Below are 20,661 nucleotides of genomic sequence, written 5' to 3' on the forward strand. Positions count from 1 at the left end.
GATGGTCGCATTGCACTAAGCTCCTGCTCGCTAACCCCCATTTTTAGCATAAATACTTCTGTTTCATGACTAAAGTGATTCCTGTACAGCGTTAATTGCTACCAAAGCATGATGGCGACCAAGAAAACGGCAAATTCCCCTCAAAAAGCACCTGAGGGTAAGCGTTTTAAGCCTGCCGTTTCAGACGACTTAGCCTCTGTAATTGCCCAGACTATTGATGCACAAAGAGACGTGCTGCGCGGCATAGTTTCCGACTTGTTGTCCGAGGCCTTGCGAGTAGCACTGGGGCCAATACAAGAGCGCATTTTCGAAAACGGAATAATGTTGCGGTCGCTCAAAGAAGAGATTAAATCGCAGGCTAAAGCCACGGAGAATATGTCCACTAAAATTGAGGCCCTGCAAGGTAAATGGACTGCATTTATATAGCGCTTTTATCCAAAGCGCTTTACAATTGATGCCTCACATTCACCAGAGCAATTAGGAGTTAGGTGTCTTGCTCAGGGACACTTCGACATGCCCAGGGTGGGGGATCAAACCGGCAACCCTCTGACTGCCAGACAACCGCTCTTACCTCCTGAGCTATGTCGCCCCAAGGTAATTTGTGTCAAACAAAAAATGACACTAACTAATGCCTCACGCAAATAGAAAAAACTCGACATGCCCAGGGTGGGGGATCAAATCGGCAACCCTCTGACTGCCAGACAACCACTCTTACCTCCTGAGCTATGTCGCCCCAAGGTAATTTGTGTCAAACAAAAAAGGACACTAACTAATGCCTCACGCAAATCGAAAAAACTCGAAAAGAAAATTAGCGACATGGAAGATCGGTCCAGAAGGAACAACGTTAGACTGGTCAACTTACCACCGGGGGCTTGAAGGTGACGATCCCATAGGCTTTTTGCAAAAAATGTTGCCACGGTGGATTCCAGGCCTTGCACCTCTGCGCCCATTGAAAACGATAGAGCGCACCGCATCTACCCAAGCGACTCCAAATCGACCAGACCTCGTTCAATGGTGTTTAGACTGCTGCGCTACACTGACCGCCAGGCCATACATGGACAAGCTCGTAAGGCACATCCAACCCTTGCGGACAGCCGTCGGCTATAGTTCTATGCAGACTACAGCCCTGGCACTGCGCAGCGAAGGAATGCCTTTAAGGAGGTCAGATCCAAACTCTGTCAGAAGGGCATGGACTCTTTTCTCATTTATCCTGCAATTTTGAAAGTCTCACACAAAGGAGAAAAGCTCTCTTTTGGCTCCCCGGAAAAAGTGGTTGATTTTTTGGCTGGTTTAGAAACGTCGTAGACGGCATCAACAGCGAGAAGAACCCTTTGACTTAATTCGGATAAATGGGCTAAACGGGCCCATAGCCAGCCTGCAGAGACATTAAAAGAGGTATTGTAACCGAGTTAATCGGCGATAGGAACATCCCGAAGCAGATGTCTGGTAATGCAAAAGTTTCATTTAATTTAGTATGGAAATATTTTTGTTTTAAATGTATAGAGCTTGATTAAAGGACAGAAATGAATGAAACAAAGAATTCATGTTAGGGGTTGATGTTTCTTTATAGTAAGTAATGTTCTGTTAGCATGTTTAACCAACCACAGCTGTCTCTACTGTGCTATGTAGGCTAACTCTTGAAGTTGCTTGGTCAGGATTCGCATCAAGTAACATGTAACGTTAAGAATAGCTAGGAATAGCCTATGGGTACATGGCTAATATTCTTTATGATGTTGCTGTGTGTTGCATTTGTTTTTAAGGATCACTTTATGTCTATATGCGATTTTATAAGGGCGTGTGGGTGTTTAGCAGCGAATGATGAACATCGCTTCGCGTTCGTCACAGATGTTAGAAACTGGGGAATACTGGGAGAGGAGGTGGGAGGGGGCGCAGCAGCGCATGGTTGCATACATGGGATCCCTGTTTTGTTTACTTTTGCAATTCAAATATTCTTACACGATAGGTGTGTGTTTTTCGATGTATCTCCATCTGCTACATTTTTGGATAAAACCGCTAAAGATTACTTTAAAATGTTCGGGACACATTGACAATGGCTAATATCATAGTTATCCCTCAATACTAGAGGGCTGAACTCACAATACAAGCGAGCCCAGGTCCTGGAACTCTTACATAGGAAGCGTTGCTACAAGAAACGCATCTATGCACAAATGATGTTACTAGATTACAAAACAGCCGTTATAAATTAATCTCCGAATCCAGCGATGGCTCGAAAACAAAAGGTGTAGCGATATTGGTTAAGTGCAACATAACTCTTTCCATAGAGACAATTAGCTCTGATCACACCGGTAGACTATGTTTTTGTTGTGCCTCTGTACAGGGCAAAAAGATGCCATTAGGTAATATTTATGCACATACTATATTTGACCCTCAATTCTTCCCCTGGCTAACTAAGGAATTATTGTTGCTGAATGAGTTTTCTTTGGTTGTGGGAGCCGACATGAACACTTTTTATGACAGCAGATTGGACAGGTCAAACCAGTCTATCACAAATACTCAAGCCTTATCCTCAAAAGCACTATGACGGTTTTCTAAAGATTTGAATTTGAAAGATATATGGCGAGCACAGAACCCTACTGCTTGGGATTACACTTACTTCTCTCCAAACCACAAAATGTTTTCTAGGATTGATTATATTCTTTTATCCCCTGAGTTAAGTCCATCGGTGAAGGATATTCATTTTCTCCCAAGATCCCTGTCAGATCATAATGCCATTATAGTCTCTTTTAATTTAACTGCTATTCAGGGCAGGCCCTCTAGGTGGAGATTCAACACCTCACTTCTCCATAATGAAGAATTTCTTCCACAGCTTAAAACAAAACTTCATGAATTTATTAATATTAATAAAGATTCAGTTACAGATTCGGCTTTTATTTGGGCTGCTATTAAAGGTTTTATACGTGATAATACAATTTGGTTTCCTTCCCATTTTAAAAAGAAGAAACTACAGACAATATCCCAATTAGAGCACAATTGTCTTAAACTGGAGAAAATTCTGAAGTCAAATTATTCAAAAGAGATTTTAATTTAATTTAATTTAAACTGAACATAGCAAGAAGTGAATTGAATAATCTGTTAAGACAGCGTGTTGAATATTTAATGCACATCACCAAACATAAATATTACTCAGAAGGGAGTTGTCCCAGCTGGCTTCTCGCTTTGACGTTAAAACGCCAGGAGAACAGTTTCCACATTCCTTCAATTAACTGTCCAAAGAAAGGATGCCTCTTCAAAACAGCTGAGATCAATGAGGCTTTCAAAGTCTACTTTTCAAAATTATATGTCTCTGAGAAACAGATCTCCTCAAACGGCCCCTGTCAGGACTTCTTGCAGGACCTGGACCTCCCCACTCTCTCTCAGGAGGTTTCCTTGCAACTTGATTCCCCAATCTCTTTAGAGGAATTACACCAAACTTTGAAACTCACCAATAAGGGGCGCTCCCCTGGGATTGATGGCATACCGGCCTAACTATATTTAGCTCTTTGGGAAATTGTAGGTCCTGTTTGGTTGTCTACTATTAACGCTGCTATCGCAAAGGGTCATTTCCATCGGTACCTTAATACTGCATTAATCACAGTACTCCCCAAATCTGGTAAAGACCTCCAAGAATGTACAGGCTATCGTCCCATTTCCTTAATTAATTCCGACATTAAAATATATGCTTGTACTATTGCTCTGCGTTTGTAGCAAGTTGTTGGCAGCTTAATTAATCATTATCAATCAGGTTTTATAAAAGGCTGCCAGGCTTCAGACAACATCCGCCGATTGTTGCATGTCATTGCTGAAGCTGAGAAAATAGCCTCACGGTCTCTTATTTTTAAATGCGGAAAAGGCTTTTGACCGTTTAGAGTGGCAGTACTTGTGGTGTGTTCTAAAAAAATTCAATTTTGGTGATAAATTCATAAATATGATTCAAGTCTTGTATGCCAATCCTTCAGCAAGAGTTTCTACAGGTGGATTGTTCTCAGAGCTTTTTAGTATCTCTCGCGGATCCAGACAGGGCTGCCCTCTTTCCCCTTTGCTTTTTGACCTATCAATAGAACCATTAGCTCAGCAGATTCGTCAAAGCACACTGGTCTCCCCAATAAAAATCGGGTCCTCCAGCCACTCTATTTCATTGTATGCAGACGACGCGCTGTTATACCTGTCTGACCTACAACAGTCTCTTCCAAACTCTAAGTCTCTTCCTCTACTCAAAATTATTAAGGACTTTGGTTCACAATCAGAGTTTAAAATTAACCAATCCAAATCAGCTCTGATGCTACTTAATGCAAAGGCAAAAAGAATTAACATCCCACATTGCATTCCAGGCGTTCGAGAAGTGACCTATTTAGACATTGACATATACCCATCTATAACCTTAATTGTGAAAAACAACTACGCAAAAAATATCAATAAAGTACAGTGTGACATAAACAGATGGGTGCCACTACCATCATCAGTTCCTGCTCGGATTGCCTGTATTAAAATGAATATTCTTCCCCGCATCAATTTTATTAGTTCTATGTTGCCACTACCTCCCTCGATAAACTACTGGTCAAGGCTTGACTCCCTGTTAAAGAAATTTGTCTGGAAAGGCAAGCGCCCCTGTATAAAACGGTCTACTTTGCAGCGCAAAAAAATTCAAGGTGATTGGGATTGCCCCAACTTCAAATTATATCACTGGGCCTTTGTGTTACGTACATTAAAACATTGGTTAAGCCCCGACATAGGTCCACCATGGAAAGAAATAGAACTAAATATAATTCAGCCAATCAGGTTACAAGATTTTCTGTTTTCAGGTCTTAGTCAAAGAAAATGTGCTCTACCTTGTGGTGTCCTAATAACATATGTTCTACAAACATTTGTGGCTGTGGAAAGATTTCTGGGTCTTAAAAAAAGTTCATATAAACATTCACCCATTTGGAACAATTTAAATCTCTTAACAGGCGGCAGATCATTCACTTTAAACGCATGGGCACAAAAGGGTATACTTGAGGATATTGCTGGTCATGATTCTATTCTTGAGTTCCAGGACCTAGTGTCTCGCTACGGGATCCTAAAAAACTCTATTTTCTTTTACTTGAGACTGAGATCTGCACTGAAGGCATATAAAGTACACTGGGGCACAGATCTGATTTGCCACCCGGTAGTAGATTGGATTGTGGGGGCAGAACCAAAAGGCAAATCCTCGTACATTTATACACAGCTAATGACAAATTCCACTCTGCTCTTCCCTGGCTCAACATTATGGGAAAAAGACCTAGAGCAAAGGGGTGGGACAATAAATTGGGACATGGTATGGAAAAGTATCCCTGGTGTATCAAAGAACCCCAGTCACCAATTCATTCATTTCAAAATCTGCCATAGAACCTACATGACTCCATGGAAAAGACATCTTATGGGTTTAACATCCAGGAACAATACTCCAGGAACAATTGGTACTTTGATGCATGTCTTATGAGATTGTCCTGAGTTGCAGAGATTTTGGGCTCAGATAATTGATATCACTTCCTTTATTATCAGCAAACCTCTACCTTTGGATCCTGTCCTATTACTTTTAAATTATGTAACAAGATGTATGCTCTCTGGAAAAGAATGTAATCTCTGGTTAGCTGGGATGTCTGCTGCTAAAAAAAAATCATTGTTCAGCATTGGCTCCCTCCTCACCAATTATCTGTCAAACACTGGTTGCAGTCTTTTTTGGACATTGTATACCTGGAGATATCATCGGCCAGGGTCAATGATGCTAGACCTGGCACCCAATGCTAGACCCAATATGTTTCATTTATAATATCCCATGTATGCGGGATTTGGGGGGGGGGGGAGGTTGAAGGGTTTTTTGTTTTTTCTTTGCTGTGAAACAATTAATTCAATAAAAAATTGACTGAATTAAATTAACTGCCAGGAAAGCACATAACAAATATGCAAAGTTCGGTTGCATGAACAAACCCCAAGCGTGCTCCCACCCTGGCTCATAAACAGCCTATCATATCCCTTGATAACGGAGCGTGTTCATTCAACAGGTGTATTGTTCGGTTGCACCATCGACATGTGACACAACAACAGAAACAGTGTGGTGTGAGAAAATGAGGGCAGACAGTGAGGAAATTGTTGATAAAAAAGGTCTGCTCGCCAGTATGGCAGTTTTTTGGTTTTTTAAAGTCTGACCGATATAGTTTCATAGTTTCATTCATTAAAGTTTGACAAGGCAGGGTACAGCAGCATAAAAAACAGTTTTTAAACAGTGAATCCTGAAATGCGTCAAAAATAACAGCGATCAATGTCATAAGCAACATATCAGAACACCGCTGTGTGTAAACTGTGCAGGAAAACCAATACAACAAACTTATTTTATCACCTTAGCCGCTTCCACCTTTGAGTACGCTGTTATAAATTTTTCCCGACCGTGAAAACTGCCTGACTTGTTTACATTTTGGACAGATGTGGCTACTGGGTAAATCTATTGCTGTTTCCGTCGCAGCACTTTCAAGTTTCGACACAAGCAATATTGGAAGTGCTATCCTAAAATTTCTTCTTACCGAGTGCCTGACCCGCAACCGTAGAAATGTGTTAACAGGGCGGCACAATTATATCGAGAAATACCACGCTATATTCTGAAAATGAATTTAGATCAAACCATTAGGGCTGGGCCGGTTATTACATAATTATGCGATAGACGGTCATCGATACACACACAAAAAATCCATAATAATCGCCATTTGTTCATGTTCTTCTAAAATATATACTTTTTCATAAAGTTGTTGCCAAAATAATCTACCTTTCCTATAAATATACATAAATAATTAAATGTATGCTTAAACACTACATGATCCCTCTAAAACAAAGCCGACAATACTTCTCTGCAACAATCTTTAAATCGCGGACTGTCTGTGAAGTGCGCTGTCTTTGAAGATGCTCCTCCGCTAATCTGGGAGGGGGTTGGGCAACATTGCAAAGGAAGCATTGTTTTTAATCATCTTTTTGCAGTAGACTAGGGTGGATTCAGCAAATGTGGGACATCAACAGAAGTGGGACACTTAAGCTTTGCATTACTCTGCCATGTAAGAATCAACAGCCGATCAAAACAAACATTCTTGGATTGTTGCTACAATAGTTACCGTCGTTCAACAATTGTTTTTATTGGACTGCCATCTTTACAGTGGGCGAGGTCAGCCGTCAAACTAAGACTGATCATTGCGAGTGAACTGTAAGTGGATCGGCATGTGAAATGACACTTAGGAATGATAAGGTTACTAGGTTAATAAAAATGAGTCAAAAGCGTCCTCTTTTGATCTGCAATATAGTGTATAAAACACTGGTCAAATACAAATGTTTTTTTGTCATATTGTCTTGAGTTTTTATGATTAAGGGGGGGGGTTTTGCACGGTCCCACTTCTGCTGAACATGTTAGGTAAAGTGGGACAGTGTTTTTCAGGTGAAGTGGGTCAATGTTTTAATCAGTACTGGTGTAATAAACATACAATTTACCAGTTTTATATACTTACGTGCTAGTTTAAACCACACTGATGATTATTTGGTGTCTGTCAGTACTTCACATCTTACTGTTTTTATAATAACAAGTAAAAATTTTTACACAAAAAGTATGATAAAATCATAAATCTTATTGATATTTTTTGCTCATTTCAGGAAACTGTGCCACCCAGTGATAGAACACAGTTGCATGTAAGGCCAGTGGTAGAGAAGAGACAAATGATGAACTGTTCAGAATTCCTTGCCTTTATGTGATTTTAGTTCAGATTGCATCGGAGTTAGTGTGTGTGTGTGTGTGTGTGTGTGTGTGTGAGAGAGAGAGAGAGGGAGAGAGAGAGCAACACATTTTCAGTGAAAAAGAACTTATTTAAAATGGAAAGAAATCACTAATGTTACAAATCCCATAGGAATTCTATATACATGGTTGTGAAGTATGTGCATGCCTGTATATTTTCCTGGCTATACAATGAATAAGTAATATATTATCATATTTGTTTTTGCACTTTAACAGTAAGAATCTGGACTCTCTGTGTACCAAAAATGATAAAGATCTGAGACTCCTAACTTATGTCTCTCGAGATTATTTCATGGATAATCAAAAAACTTGAAACCCTACTAAATACTAAAAATAGTATGTTAAGAAAAACACGCAATACTGCCTTATACATTGGCCAATTTGAAAAAAATTTAACAGATTTGCGATCAGCTCAACTAGCTTGACAAGTGTACCAAAGGAATTTCAAAACTTCCACTAAGGACATTAATGGGTTAAGCTTGAAATGACTGTCCCACTTCACTATATGTGCTGTCCCACTTCACCTGAATAGGGTGTTTATCTTCTATACAAAAACACATTTCAAAAAAGTTTCCACACATAGATGTTAATAAGACATAAAACAATACATAGAAACATCACTGGTGCAAGTAAAAAAAAAATGATAGTCTCCTACTGAATTTACCAAAAAGTGTCCTACATTTGCTGAATCCACCCTATGTAATAATAATAATAATAATAACAATAATAATAATAATAATAATATATTAGTATTACTGTTGTAATTACGTTAATATAGGCGAATAATGTTGCGTAATATAGTCTTATCAATAAAGATTTCACGTGGTTTGAATAAACCGAAGTTCCTAACATTTCTGAGAGTTGCAGCAACTTACAGCGCTCTGATTGATGGAATGAAATCATCTCATCCCGTGAACGCACGTGACCTGTCTCACAATTTCGCTGACAAGAACAGAGACTTGAGGTAAAATCAAGATGGAGCTTGTTGGCAAAACCAACGTTACATTGCCAATTTGGACCCATTTTGGATTTAAACCGAATGAAGACGGAGAACCAGACGATTCAAATAAACCAATTTGCCGAATTTGCAATACAGAAATACCCGTAAAACAATCTAGCACAACAAATCTGAGAAATCACCCCAGAACGCACCACCCAAGCTTATCTGCTCAACTTGGACTTACATCCGAAACTGCTACACCATCTACATCTGGCCAGGAGCAGTTGAGTGTGGCCCAAGAATTTTGCCCGAGGGGTGAAATATAAGCGGGACAATGACAAATGAAAAGCTCTGACCAACAGCCGTAACCAAATTAATTCAACCGTCACAGTCGGAAAGAGAGACAATGCCGGTCTGTTTTATTATTGTTTAGCATTGTAAAAATAAACATTTTACTTATTTGATTTGTTCCAAAACATCTGGAAATGTTAAATATTTGTTCTGATTAAAGAAATAAATGTTAATAAAGGGTTCATCCTGTTCTACTTATGCTGCCTTTTTGTAAATGAAAAGACCGTCGGTTTGACCAAAATAAATTCATTTGATTTAATTTGACTGTCGCTAATTAAAAGCACATTTTCAGCTCTCCTAACAGGCAATTTCGATCAGTTTTATTTCGTTTCATTTATTAACACTGTCACTACTAAAATATGCTATAGGCCTATTGTTTCATTTCCTACTTAATATCTAAGAATGTTTAGGGAACTTAAAACATGAATGTTTAGCACTGTAAAAATAAATATTTTATTTGTTTCAAAAAGTTTGGAAATGTTTAACATTTGTTGTTTATAGAAATAAGTGTTAATAAAGGTATGTTGTTAATTATATTCAACTTATACTGCCTTTTACGTCCAGCGACTTGGCTTACAACTGTGAATATGTACGGATTCCTAGACGTGCTGATAGCGACCACCCTTTCTCATATTAATCTCAAATACGGAAGGTAGGACACTTCTACAGTATGCTAGAAAATTTATGTCAAGTTCCATTCATTTATATGGGGTGGTCGATACACGTTCCCTTAGCAACCAAAAGAGCTCCCTGCACCACCTCTGACTTATTTGCGGACACAGAAAAAAAATCCAGAAAGTACTGAAAAAATGGATTTTAAGTTTGGCTGAGAAAACAATGTTGGATACCTTATATGAGCGTTGTCAGATACTCCCAATCTCTCTGGAAAGGCAGATCGTGGAGACATTTTAATTGTTCACAATCTAATATTGTCATATTGCCCACCCCTACATCACGTGTTTGATCAGTGGTGAGAAACGTATGTCACCACGCATTTACGCCAAGACGGTGGGCATGCGCAGAAAGAACGCAGCCAGAAAATAATCAGTTTCATCGTTAACATGGTACAATTTTTTATTTGATCGGTTTATGAAAAGGTTTAAACTACCCCTCTGCAACCGATTGAAATTTCAATCGGTTTGGGCCTGATAATTCTGATTGAGGTGTTTATATGGAGCATTTTCATTCTGCTTGGGCTTTTAAACCAATTTTAAATAGAATATTAGGCTCCATGTAAACCCAGCTACTAAAAGTAAAATTATTTTTAAAAGGCCATTAAAAATTATTAATAATTATCGATATCGACTGAAATGAAACATTTTATTGTGATAAAATTTACCATGTGCCACTGAAAATCTCAAAAACGCTGATTCAGTGAAGTAACCCTAAATGTGGTGACATGTTAGCCAATTTCATTCATATCAGCCACGATGTGTTAGACAGAGCTAATGTCGACATTATAGTCTGGCACTTTCATTTCAAATCTGGACAGGAACAATTCCAAAAGACCAGCCATGTAAATTATCAATTTCAACGTAAAAATGCCAACAAAATAATTGCCTCAGATTAACATTAACATACCTCGTTAGTTGGCGGATTATTTTGTTGGTATTTTAAAGTTGAAATTGACATTTTACATCGCTGGTCTTCCATTCCAAACGGAAGCAGTTGTTGATCACTTGCGGCCCCTACCGGCCGGTTAGGAGGAGTGAGAAGTTAGCACTCAATGTATTTCAATGGACAATGATGGAAATTAATTCAAATAAAATACCTGTTGTTGACCAATTTGCAAAATATTCGAGAATTCAGGTCCTTGGTAGTAGTAGTATGTGAGATTAGCTGCAGACAGATACACAAACACGCACACACGCGACCAAACGCATAATCCCCTCCAGGCTCTCGCCTGGCAAAGATAATCAACTGTTTTTACTCAAGAAACGCACTGTTGCATCATTTTCAAGTGGTAATTACAAGCTTTCTGTCAGTACCGTGGTCTAAAATAGCTAGAAGTCCAGAAACATATCCAGAATCTCTCCAAAAAGGAATATAATGCTTTTTGTCCATTGTAAGGCATATAAATGAGCCCCTTATGAAGGTTTAAGATGAAACATTGACATCAGATTTAAAAATAATGCAAAAACATTGTCACACAATGCTGTACAGTATCTAAATGTGTAATAACTAACTCTTTTATTTATTTCTCTACTCTGTACTCTCGTATGTTTTCTTGTATGGGGATGGGACGATATGAAAACAATTTTCAACCGTCCACCACATTTTAGCAATGTTCCAACACTCTCGTCATTACTGTTGCACGCATCACAAAAACTATTACACTACTAACTAACGCTTACATTAGTGTGAAATATCCAAATTATATAATACCACTGACCTATTTAACCCTCTGGGGTCGAGAGCTCCGCCGGCGGAGCTCGACAAGATGAAATTAACTTTCGTTTCTATTTGGATGATTAACTTCACGTGCTGTTATCATACAGACGCAACAAAAACATTGACAGAAACCTTAGAATCGCGACTTTCCAATGCGCCCATTGGCAAATAATATGAATTGTTTTAAAAGTTTTAAATTTGATTAATTAGACCATGTATGCTTTGTTAGACTTTACTCATTACTATGTGAATTTCGCTCAGCAGGAAGTCCGCCCAAATCGCATTCACATGTTAACAACATTATAATTACTCTCCATAGAAGGAGACTAAAGGAGGGGCGATGCGAGATCCATGTGAGAAATGCCAAGTCTGCGAAAGCGGGATAGAATGTCAAAGTGTCGCCTAATTCACTTCTTTTGAGGTGAATATTTCGTTTAATTTTGGAAAATGGTCCGTCCGGAAGCCGACGCTGATGAAGAGCGGTGTCATTTCGAACAGCGAACTGATCCAGCTGAGGATCAACTTCATGCGTAAGTATATTTCTTATGATCATATTGGTAAATATGTGTACTGTATTGCAACGTATCTCTGTGTTTGTAGGAATATCCAGCAATATGTGCGTTTGTAAGTTCCCACACAACGATTGATTCGAACTGTTGCATCTCAAAATTATAGGCTAGGCTCTCTGCGTCTGGTTGTGTTAGAAGTATCAGGTAGACTGCATGTTTTTCGATCATATTGGTAATAAATAGCCCGTGGCGTGGCTAAGATTCTAAAACTGATGTCCTCGCACAATCGATATTAGCATACTGTAAGTAAATTCGGGAAATAGCAATATAATAACCACTTAGCTAAACAGACCTATTCTACTTCAGATTAAGGCATTGTTATTGATGAGTTGCGTGTAGTTGAGCTGGAATATCAATGTTTATTTATTTTAGCTAATGTTGTTTCGTTGATAGCTTGCATTATTTGTAAATGTGTGCTGTATTACATTCTCTGTGTGTTTGTAGGAATATTCACTAATATGCGCGCTTGTAAATTCCCACACTACGAATGATTCTAACCATTGCTTCTCAAAATTATAGGCTACCTCTCTGCGTCTGGTTGTGTTTGTTTGGTTCTTTGTTTGTATATGATGTAACCATGTCACATTTCCTAAGTTTTGTTTTCATTAGTTAGTGGTTTGCCCCTTTTTTGTACATTTAATTTTCACCTGTTGAAAGAAATGTGCTATATAAATAAAGTTTGATTTGATGTCACATTTCCTAACAATTTTGTTTTTATCATATTTACAGAGATGCTGATCAGGAAACACAGCCTAGTTCACCACTAGCTAAGAGGCCACGCAAGCGTTGCAAGACCAGTCTCATCTCATCTTCCATTTGCTTCAATAAATGTTCTGAAAATCAAAAGATGTCTTTGTTTCTGTCTTCTAAATGGCTCACTGAGTCTTTGTCTTAGTGGTGGGGAGGCATGCGGCCAGGTGTGAATAGCCTACTTAGCTGGAAGGTCGTCCTACCCAATGCATATTCATTACAGAAAGGCCATTTGCCCTCCCATTCTCACCTGGTGTTGAAAAATAGTTGTCACCACACTAACTTTTAGCAATGTATTTTATATTTCTCATTGGATTTGCTAAAATATTTTGTCATCTTTTGATACCCAAGACCTTGATGAACACATTTCAGTGAACAAAAGTCTTAGTCACAATTGTTTAGTGTGTTTTATTACAACATTCCTGTGCATGTTCAAAACTACTGTTTACAGTTTGTGTGATGTTAGAGCAGTTTACAATCCACACATGATTATGACCTACTTACTGCAGCCATATTATTGTAGCTGAGTCTGTGCTGAAAACAAAGATATGAAACACTTTGGAATCACTGTATATAAAGTTGATGAAATTTACACAAATGTCAGAGCATCGCACAATCACCAGTGTGCCTCATTTTACCCTTAGACCCCAGAGGGTTAAAGACACTCAATTTAAAAAATAACGTATATAACCGAAATATTTTGAGCAGTAATACTTAAATAGCAATGATGAAATTTTATCCGTGTTCAGTAGATAGAGCCAGAGACAGTAAATCAATGATACAGTCCTATCCGCTTATGTTTTGCTCCAGAAAACTATGTCAGATAGGTCAATCAGAAAACATATGGCTTAGCTATGCCCAGAAGTCCTCAATAATAATAGTATTTTCCAAGAAATTACGAAAAATCATAGACAACGTTTCATTAGGTGCATTAGGCGTCATTGGACGTCTTTTACTGCTACCACAGAGTGAATACGTAAGTGAATGCGATGATAAGAAAATTTTTTGGTTACGCTGACCTATAAAATGCTATTCCAAAAGCAAAATCAAACATGTTCTACACCGTTAGAAAGCTTATACTCTAACCTACTGAATAAATAAATTGTCAATCAAGCCAGACTGTACTAAAAAGGGCGACAACGCCGTAAACAAGAGGTGTGGTATTACGCACAGCTATTTTGGAAGGTACCCAGGCTTCACAAATGCACGTATATTTGTGTAATATATGACCACTCAGTATCAAAAGGGACATCTCTATGTGTAAAACCAATGGTAAGGTTGTATATTTATTCAATATTTAGTCCCAGATACTGACTGTAGAATGACATGGTATCATTGTTTAAAACTCGTCTTGTTTATTTCGTTATTCAGTGAGCAGCGTTTTCACTGCTATATTGGCATATCTTAGGGCTATTGTTGGGTTTATCTTGTTGCTATGATGGAATATGATTTTTGAGTGGTGAAAGAATATTTTTATGAATGCCCAGATAGATAATATTGTCCATTATGAAGTTCAGACCCTCCCCTCACTGATAAAAACTAGACCAGACGATGTTGGATTACTTAGTTGCGTCGCCATGGATGTCTCCTAGCTGTTTGCCGTAAAGGCACTTAGATGGCATGTCGTAACACTTAGATGTAGAGCTGCAGTGCTTCCGCGCCGCAACTAATAAAAAAGTCAAATGGCGGGCGAACAACATAGGTGGTCCCAATAGCAAAGTTGTAGAGCACATTCAGATGCATAGGTCGATGAGGTTTTGTGTTGATCTTACTTATGGTGTGGGAGTTATGGCCTTTTTAGCATGACCCTTTGTTATAGCGCCACCATCTGGCCGACATAGGTGATTTGGTAAATGGACTGCATTTATATAGCGCTTTTATCCAAAGCGCTTTACAATTGATGCCTCTCATTCACCCATTCACACACACACTCACACACCAACGGTGAAAGTCTTCCATGCAAGGTACCAATCAGCTCGTTGGGAGCAATTAGGGGTTAGGTGTCTTGCTCAGGGACACTTTGACACGCCCAGGGCGGGGGATCGAACAGGCAACCCTACGACTGCCAGACAACCACTCTTACCTCCTGAGCTATATCGCCCCTGATTTGTAGTGCCTGAGTAGTGGGAGGCCATAGAAACCCACTTACCAAATTTGGTTGGTCTAGGACTTATGATTGCTAAGCCTCAGACACTTTTAGCTGAGAAACCTTCCATGCCGCAACTAAAAAGTCAAAATGGCAGGCAAACAATATCGCGGACATAGGTGGTCCCAATAGCAATGTTGTAGAACACATTCAGATGCACAGGTCGATGAAGTTTTGTGTTGATCTGACTCATGGTGTGGGAGTTATGGCCTTTTACGCATGACCCTTTGTTATAGCGCCACCATCTAGCCAACATAAGTGATTTGTAGTGCCTGAGTAGTGAGGGGCCATAGGAACCCACATACCAAATTTGGTTGCTCTAGGACTTATGGTTGCTGAGCCTCAGACACTTTTAACGGAGAATAATAATAATAATAATAATAATAATCCTAACAGATACAATAGGGTTCCACCAGCTTCGCTGCTTGGACCCCTAATAATAATAATCCTGACAGATACAATAGAGTTCCACCAGCTTCGCTGCTTGGACCCCTAAAAATTAAGAGCCCTATCTTAGACTTCCATGCAATTTCCAAGACAGTAATTTAAAATGTCATAGTCAACAGCATTGAAGGCCGCACTTCATTCGAATAACGTTAGAACTGAGCACTCATCAGCTGTATACCCAAACATTAAAAAAATTATGTAAGTAGTATATTGTGGGACCAGCAAGGATTAATTAAAAATATGTTTATTTTCTGAATCCAGCGATTCCAACAGTTAATGCCGTTGTTCAGCACTCTCAACACTGAACGCAAGCAATATTGCGTCTTAGAATCCCTCATTTAACCTACATATAAAATACATTTTATGTGATTTCATTGAATAATAATGTTTAAAATGAGAATTATCAATTACATCGGTGAATTCGTTGATAGGTCAGTCAGTAAACTGGTGAAATCAACCAACAAGTCAAAACAAGCACTACATCACGAGATTAAATAATTGAATTCAATATGAAGCAGTCAATTGAAATCATACATTCTTTACTGAATGCAGGCACACTACTTCCAAATTACAAAACAGAAGACATTATACCAAACATTAAACAATTAATCTAGAAATACCAGAAAAGAGAGAGAGAGATGGATAAATTCAGACCTTGCCAGTATCACCCTCTTCCTGTTTAAGCACCACAAGATGAAAGGAAACCAGCACCAAAAGAAAAAGAGAAAAAACTCTTCTTCTTCAAGGCTCCGAAACCAACAGCAACACTACACAACATTTTTTCTGTGGCCACAGGATGTTTGCCCTGATTGGGTGATGCCGAGTTAAGGTGTAGGAGAGAAGGGAAGGGGGTCAGACTCATTTATGACAAGGACTGGCCAAACTAGAGATTGCATTCAAACTTAAAGTAAAGGTAAATGTTAGGCATGTAGGCATGGAGGGTCTCCGACCCCCGATATGGTGTCCTGTGTCTTCTGGTTTGTCTCTTCTGAGACAAACTGCAGGAGGTGAGACCCATGGATTGTCACCCTAGATTAGGGTGTCAGTGGATTTTAAATAGCCCCAATCACATTTGCTTTGATACTTGTGATGGGTAGGCCAGGCCACATTATTAGAAACAATATAATATTGTATCAAATTCACTGTTTCCCTCTCTAAGGCCATAACCTAAGCACTACATATCTGACAGTATGTTTTTGAGTTGTTAAATAAACACATAAATCTAGACACAATGCATGTAGGAAAGTGTTTTCCAGCAGTGACATGGGTGTGCATTAAGCGTACCTCGGACAAACAGAGTTTGTTGTGTGGAGTCCAGCTCACACACAGGGCTCCACAGAGGCGCTATGCAGTGTGATGGAGGCAGGGCCAAATTGCACACATCAGTCTCATTATTTATGTCCTGGAGTGTGATTTCTCCATTCCTGTACATGAAAAGGACCTGACAAAAGAATAAAACACCTATTAGAAAACACCCCGTCCAGCTGGTCAAATCCAGTGGAATCAAACAAATGGGATTGTCCATGGATTATAAAGGTCACTAGAGCACTTATTTATTAACACAAATGTCACCTGTGGCATTGCAATGGACCTGGGTATTTTCTGGTTGATGACTACAGTGTGAAGGCGTTAGACAAACATAGAGCACAAGTCTCAAGCATCATGCACTGAACAGTGATGTTACACTTGTGTGCCTGGCTCCAGAAAACTCACACATTTCAAAGAAAATTACAATGCTTGCTTTTTAGCAGTATAGATAACTTAATATTATATTACTAAACCCAAGCAAATTTATGTATTTTAAAGCTGAAATTGGTTGTGCAAACCTAACTCAACCTAACCTAATTAATCTCTTTCATGCATTTGGCTTTTAAAAAAACTTTACAATTAAGAAAAAAGCACTTTTTTCATTACTTGACTTATTCAGGTCATAAGTGTTTTATTTCAGTAACCATACTGTGATAATTACATTACATTACATTACAGGCATTTAGCAGACGCTCTTATCCAGAGCGACTTACACAACTTTTTTACATTGTATCCATTTATACAGCTGGATATATACTGAAGCAATTTCGGTTAAGTACCTTGCTCAAGGGTACAACGGCAGTGTCCCACCCGGGAATCGATAAGATAGATAAGCTAGATGTTGTTTATTTATTGTCATCTCAACTCTTATTTTCTCTTTGTATTATTTTGTATATAAAGTACTTTAAATATCATGTAAATACAAATCATAAATAAAATTTACAGCATGAAAATGGGGCTCACCAGCTTCTGCTGAACGTGACCAGACCAGACTGTGGAAGGGAGAGTCCCATGGTCTATGGTTCTAACCAAAGAAATAGAGATAAACACCCAGTTGAACATACATCTTAAATTTATTTCATTGAACACAACTCTTGATTGTTTCCAGTTAAAAGGGTTTTTGAGAATTCACATAGTATGCATTTGAATACTGAATACTGAATACCCCAACCCCCCTAGTGATGCCTCTGCTGTGTGACACACTAAAATCGGTGTGGCATATTTTACAAAAAGCATGACTTTGACCGACGTTGCTCTTCATTAAGTAGGGGTAAGCCTCCTCCTATTTGGTGAGAGACTTGCACAAACTTTTAGCCTTTTTGGCAGGTACTTCATCCCTCTCACGTTCATCCATCCTTGAATCCTCGCGCTGCCGTTCTTCTTCTTCTTGTTTTATTGGCGGGTGCCGTTTGATTGAATGACTTCTCATCACTAGATGTTACAGCTAATGTTCTACATACTGCCACCTGCTTTACCGGAGGGGAATGTAGTAAACACATCAAATAGGCCCGGCGGTTATGCCTACCGTCACCGCCAACCTTTTTTTTTATAAGAAAGGTTAAAAATACGGGAGATTTACGGGAAAATATTTAAACGGGAGGACAGAGGGAGAGAAGGGTAAAATACGGGAGAATCCCGGGGAAAAACGGGAGGGTTGACAGGTATGGTTACCACTCATCCTGATTTAACCTTTGACACGCATATAAAAAACATATCCAGAATTTCTTTCTTTCAGTAACGCAACATAGCTAAAATCAGCAATTTCCTGTCAGTGGGGTACGCAGAGAAATATATCCACACGTCTAGGTTACTGTAATGCCCTCCTATCCGGCTGCCCAAATAACTCGTTAATGAGTCTCCAGCTTGTGCAGAATACAGCAACTTGTATCTTGACCAAAACTAAGAAGTGTGAGCACATTACACCAGTGCTAGCGTTGCTTCACTGGCTACCCATTAAGCATAGGATAGATTTCAAGAATTTGCTCCAGACCCTTAAAGCTCTGCATGGACATGCACCAGTGTACATAACTAACCTGCTACTACCTTATAAGCCCACAAGGTCACTCCATTCTCAAGACGAAGGCTACTTGGTAGTCCCAAGAATTTCTAAAAACCTAAAAGGTGGTAGAGCTTTCTCCTACGGACCCACACTACTGTGGAACATGCTTCCAAAATTTATAAGGGAGTCAGACACAGTCTCAAAATTTAAATCTAGATTAAAAACCATAGACTGTATAAAAATATGGACAAAGCGACCGTGATGTCACCGAATGACTCTCCATGGATCTGGAAAAAACGTTCTGAAGCCTAGGAAGTAAGGTTTGCGGGTGCCACCATGTCGTCCATTTGGAGCCAAAACCATAGAGTTCAGTGGTCCGAACCATAGACCGGTCTGAATGCAGTGTGATTGACAGTCCGGAGTGGAAAAGCTATTGAACTTCAAGCTTACTTCACTTACCCATCACCTAAATTGGTGCTGAATAAACTCGAGGTAAGCTGGCTGTCTGCCGTTATTAGGGGTCCAAGCAGCGAAGCTGCTGGAACCATACTGTTTCTGTTAGGATTATTCTTATTTTTCTCCGCTAAAAGTGTCTGAGGCTCACCAACCATAAGTCCTAGACCAACCAAATTTGGTAGGTGGGTTCCTATGCCCCCCCACTACTCAGGCACTACAAATCACCTATGTTGGCCAGATGGTGGCACTATAACAAAGGGTCATGCTTAAAAGGCCATAACTTCCACACCATAAGTCAGATCAACACAAAACGTCATCGACCTATGCATCTGAATGTGCTCTACAACTTTGCTATTGGGACCACCTACGTCCGCCATATTGTTTGCCCGCCATTTTGACTTTTTTATTAGTTGCGGCACTGCAGCTCTACATATGCGCTGGGCCATCTACGTATTACGACATAGTAAAGGCAAGCGGCTAGGAGACATCCATGGCGACGCAAGTAATCCGACACTGTCGGGTCTAGTTTTTATCAGTGAGGGGAGGGTCTGAACTTTGAGTGGCATGTATCTTTAGTCATTCAGGTGAATCTATGGTGCTTTAACTATGTCAACAAAACACGCCCAAAGTTTCGCGTTGGGGAAGCAATGGAAGACAATGCCAGAGTGCATTCTACTAAAAGTTTGTTAGTAAAAGCTTTTTCAGAGGATGAATAATTACTTTTCTTTGGCATGGATCCATTTGAAGACAATATAGGGTGAGTTTGTTTAGTCTTTGAATCTGTCATTATGCTGAGAAATAGCCAAACCATTTTTATTGATAGTATTTGAGTTTCTCTACAAACGCGCGAAAACACGCTGGTATAACAAAACAATGACGGTAAATATACAGTGGGCTCCAGAATTATTGGCACCCTTGATAAATATTCACAAAAAATGCTAAACTAAAAAATATTTGACATTAGCTTATTTTTCCAACATGTGTAAACTAGAGTGCTTGATTAATGATTCATTGGAATCAACCAAATTATTGGGACCCCTGGTTTAATACTTTGTGAAAACACCCCTGGCAAAGATGACAGCCATGAGTCTTTTCCTATAATTTGTGAAAAGGTTAGAGAACACATTTGGAGAGATCTTTGACCATTGCTCCATGTAGAACTTTTCAGAATCATTGATATCTTTGGGTTTGCACTTATGGACCCCCCCCTCTTCAGTTCAGACCACAGGTTTTTGATGGAATTTAAGTCTGGAGACTGAGATGGCCATTGGAAAACATGGATGTTGATTTCACTTAAGAATTTCTGTTTAGATTTTGATGTATGCTTGGAGTCATTGTCCTGCTGGGCAATCTACCTATGACCAAGTTCTAGCTTCTTAGCAGAGACAACCAAATTTTCTGCCAGAATTTACTGGTACTTTGTTGAATTCATTGTGCCATTGATCTAAAATAGTGCCCCGGGACCACTGCCAGCAAAACATCCCCAAAATATCAATGACCCACCTCCATATTTGACAG

At 39.2% G+C, this 20,661-nt stretch overlaps 1 protein-coding gene across 1 annotated transcript in view; it reads right to left on the reverse strand.

The window, feature by feature from the left end:
• LOC135254980 (WD repeat-containing protein 93-like) overlaps positions 1–20,661 on the reverse strand; it is a 78,703-nt gene that overhangs the window by 46,324 nt on the left and 11,718 nt on the right. Inside the window, exons 5-6 of the mRNA XM_064335634.1 lie at positions 17,652–17,712; positions 16,665–16,821 (exon numbers count right to left, since the gene is read on the reverse strand). Of these exons, the coding sequence (XP_064191704.1) occupies positions 16,665–16,821; positions 17,652–17,712 (218 nt within the window). The remainder of the gene's footprint in view (positions 1–16,664; positions 16,822–17,651; positions 17,713–20,661) is intronic.

The sequence above is a fragment of the Anguilla rostrata genome, chromosome 5 (genome assembly GCF_018555375.3).
Source record: "Anguilla rostrata isolate EN2019 chromosome 5, ASM1855537v3, whole genome shotgun sequence".
NCBI classification, from domain to species: Eukaryota; Metazoa; Chordata; class Actinopteri; order Anguilliformes; family Anguillidae; genus Anguilla; species Anguilla rostrata.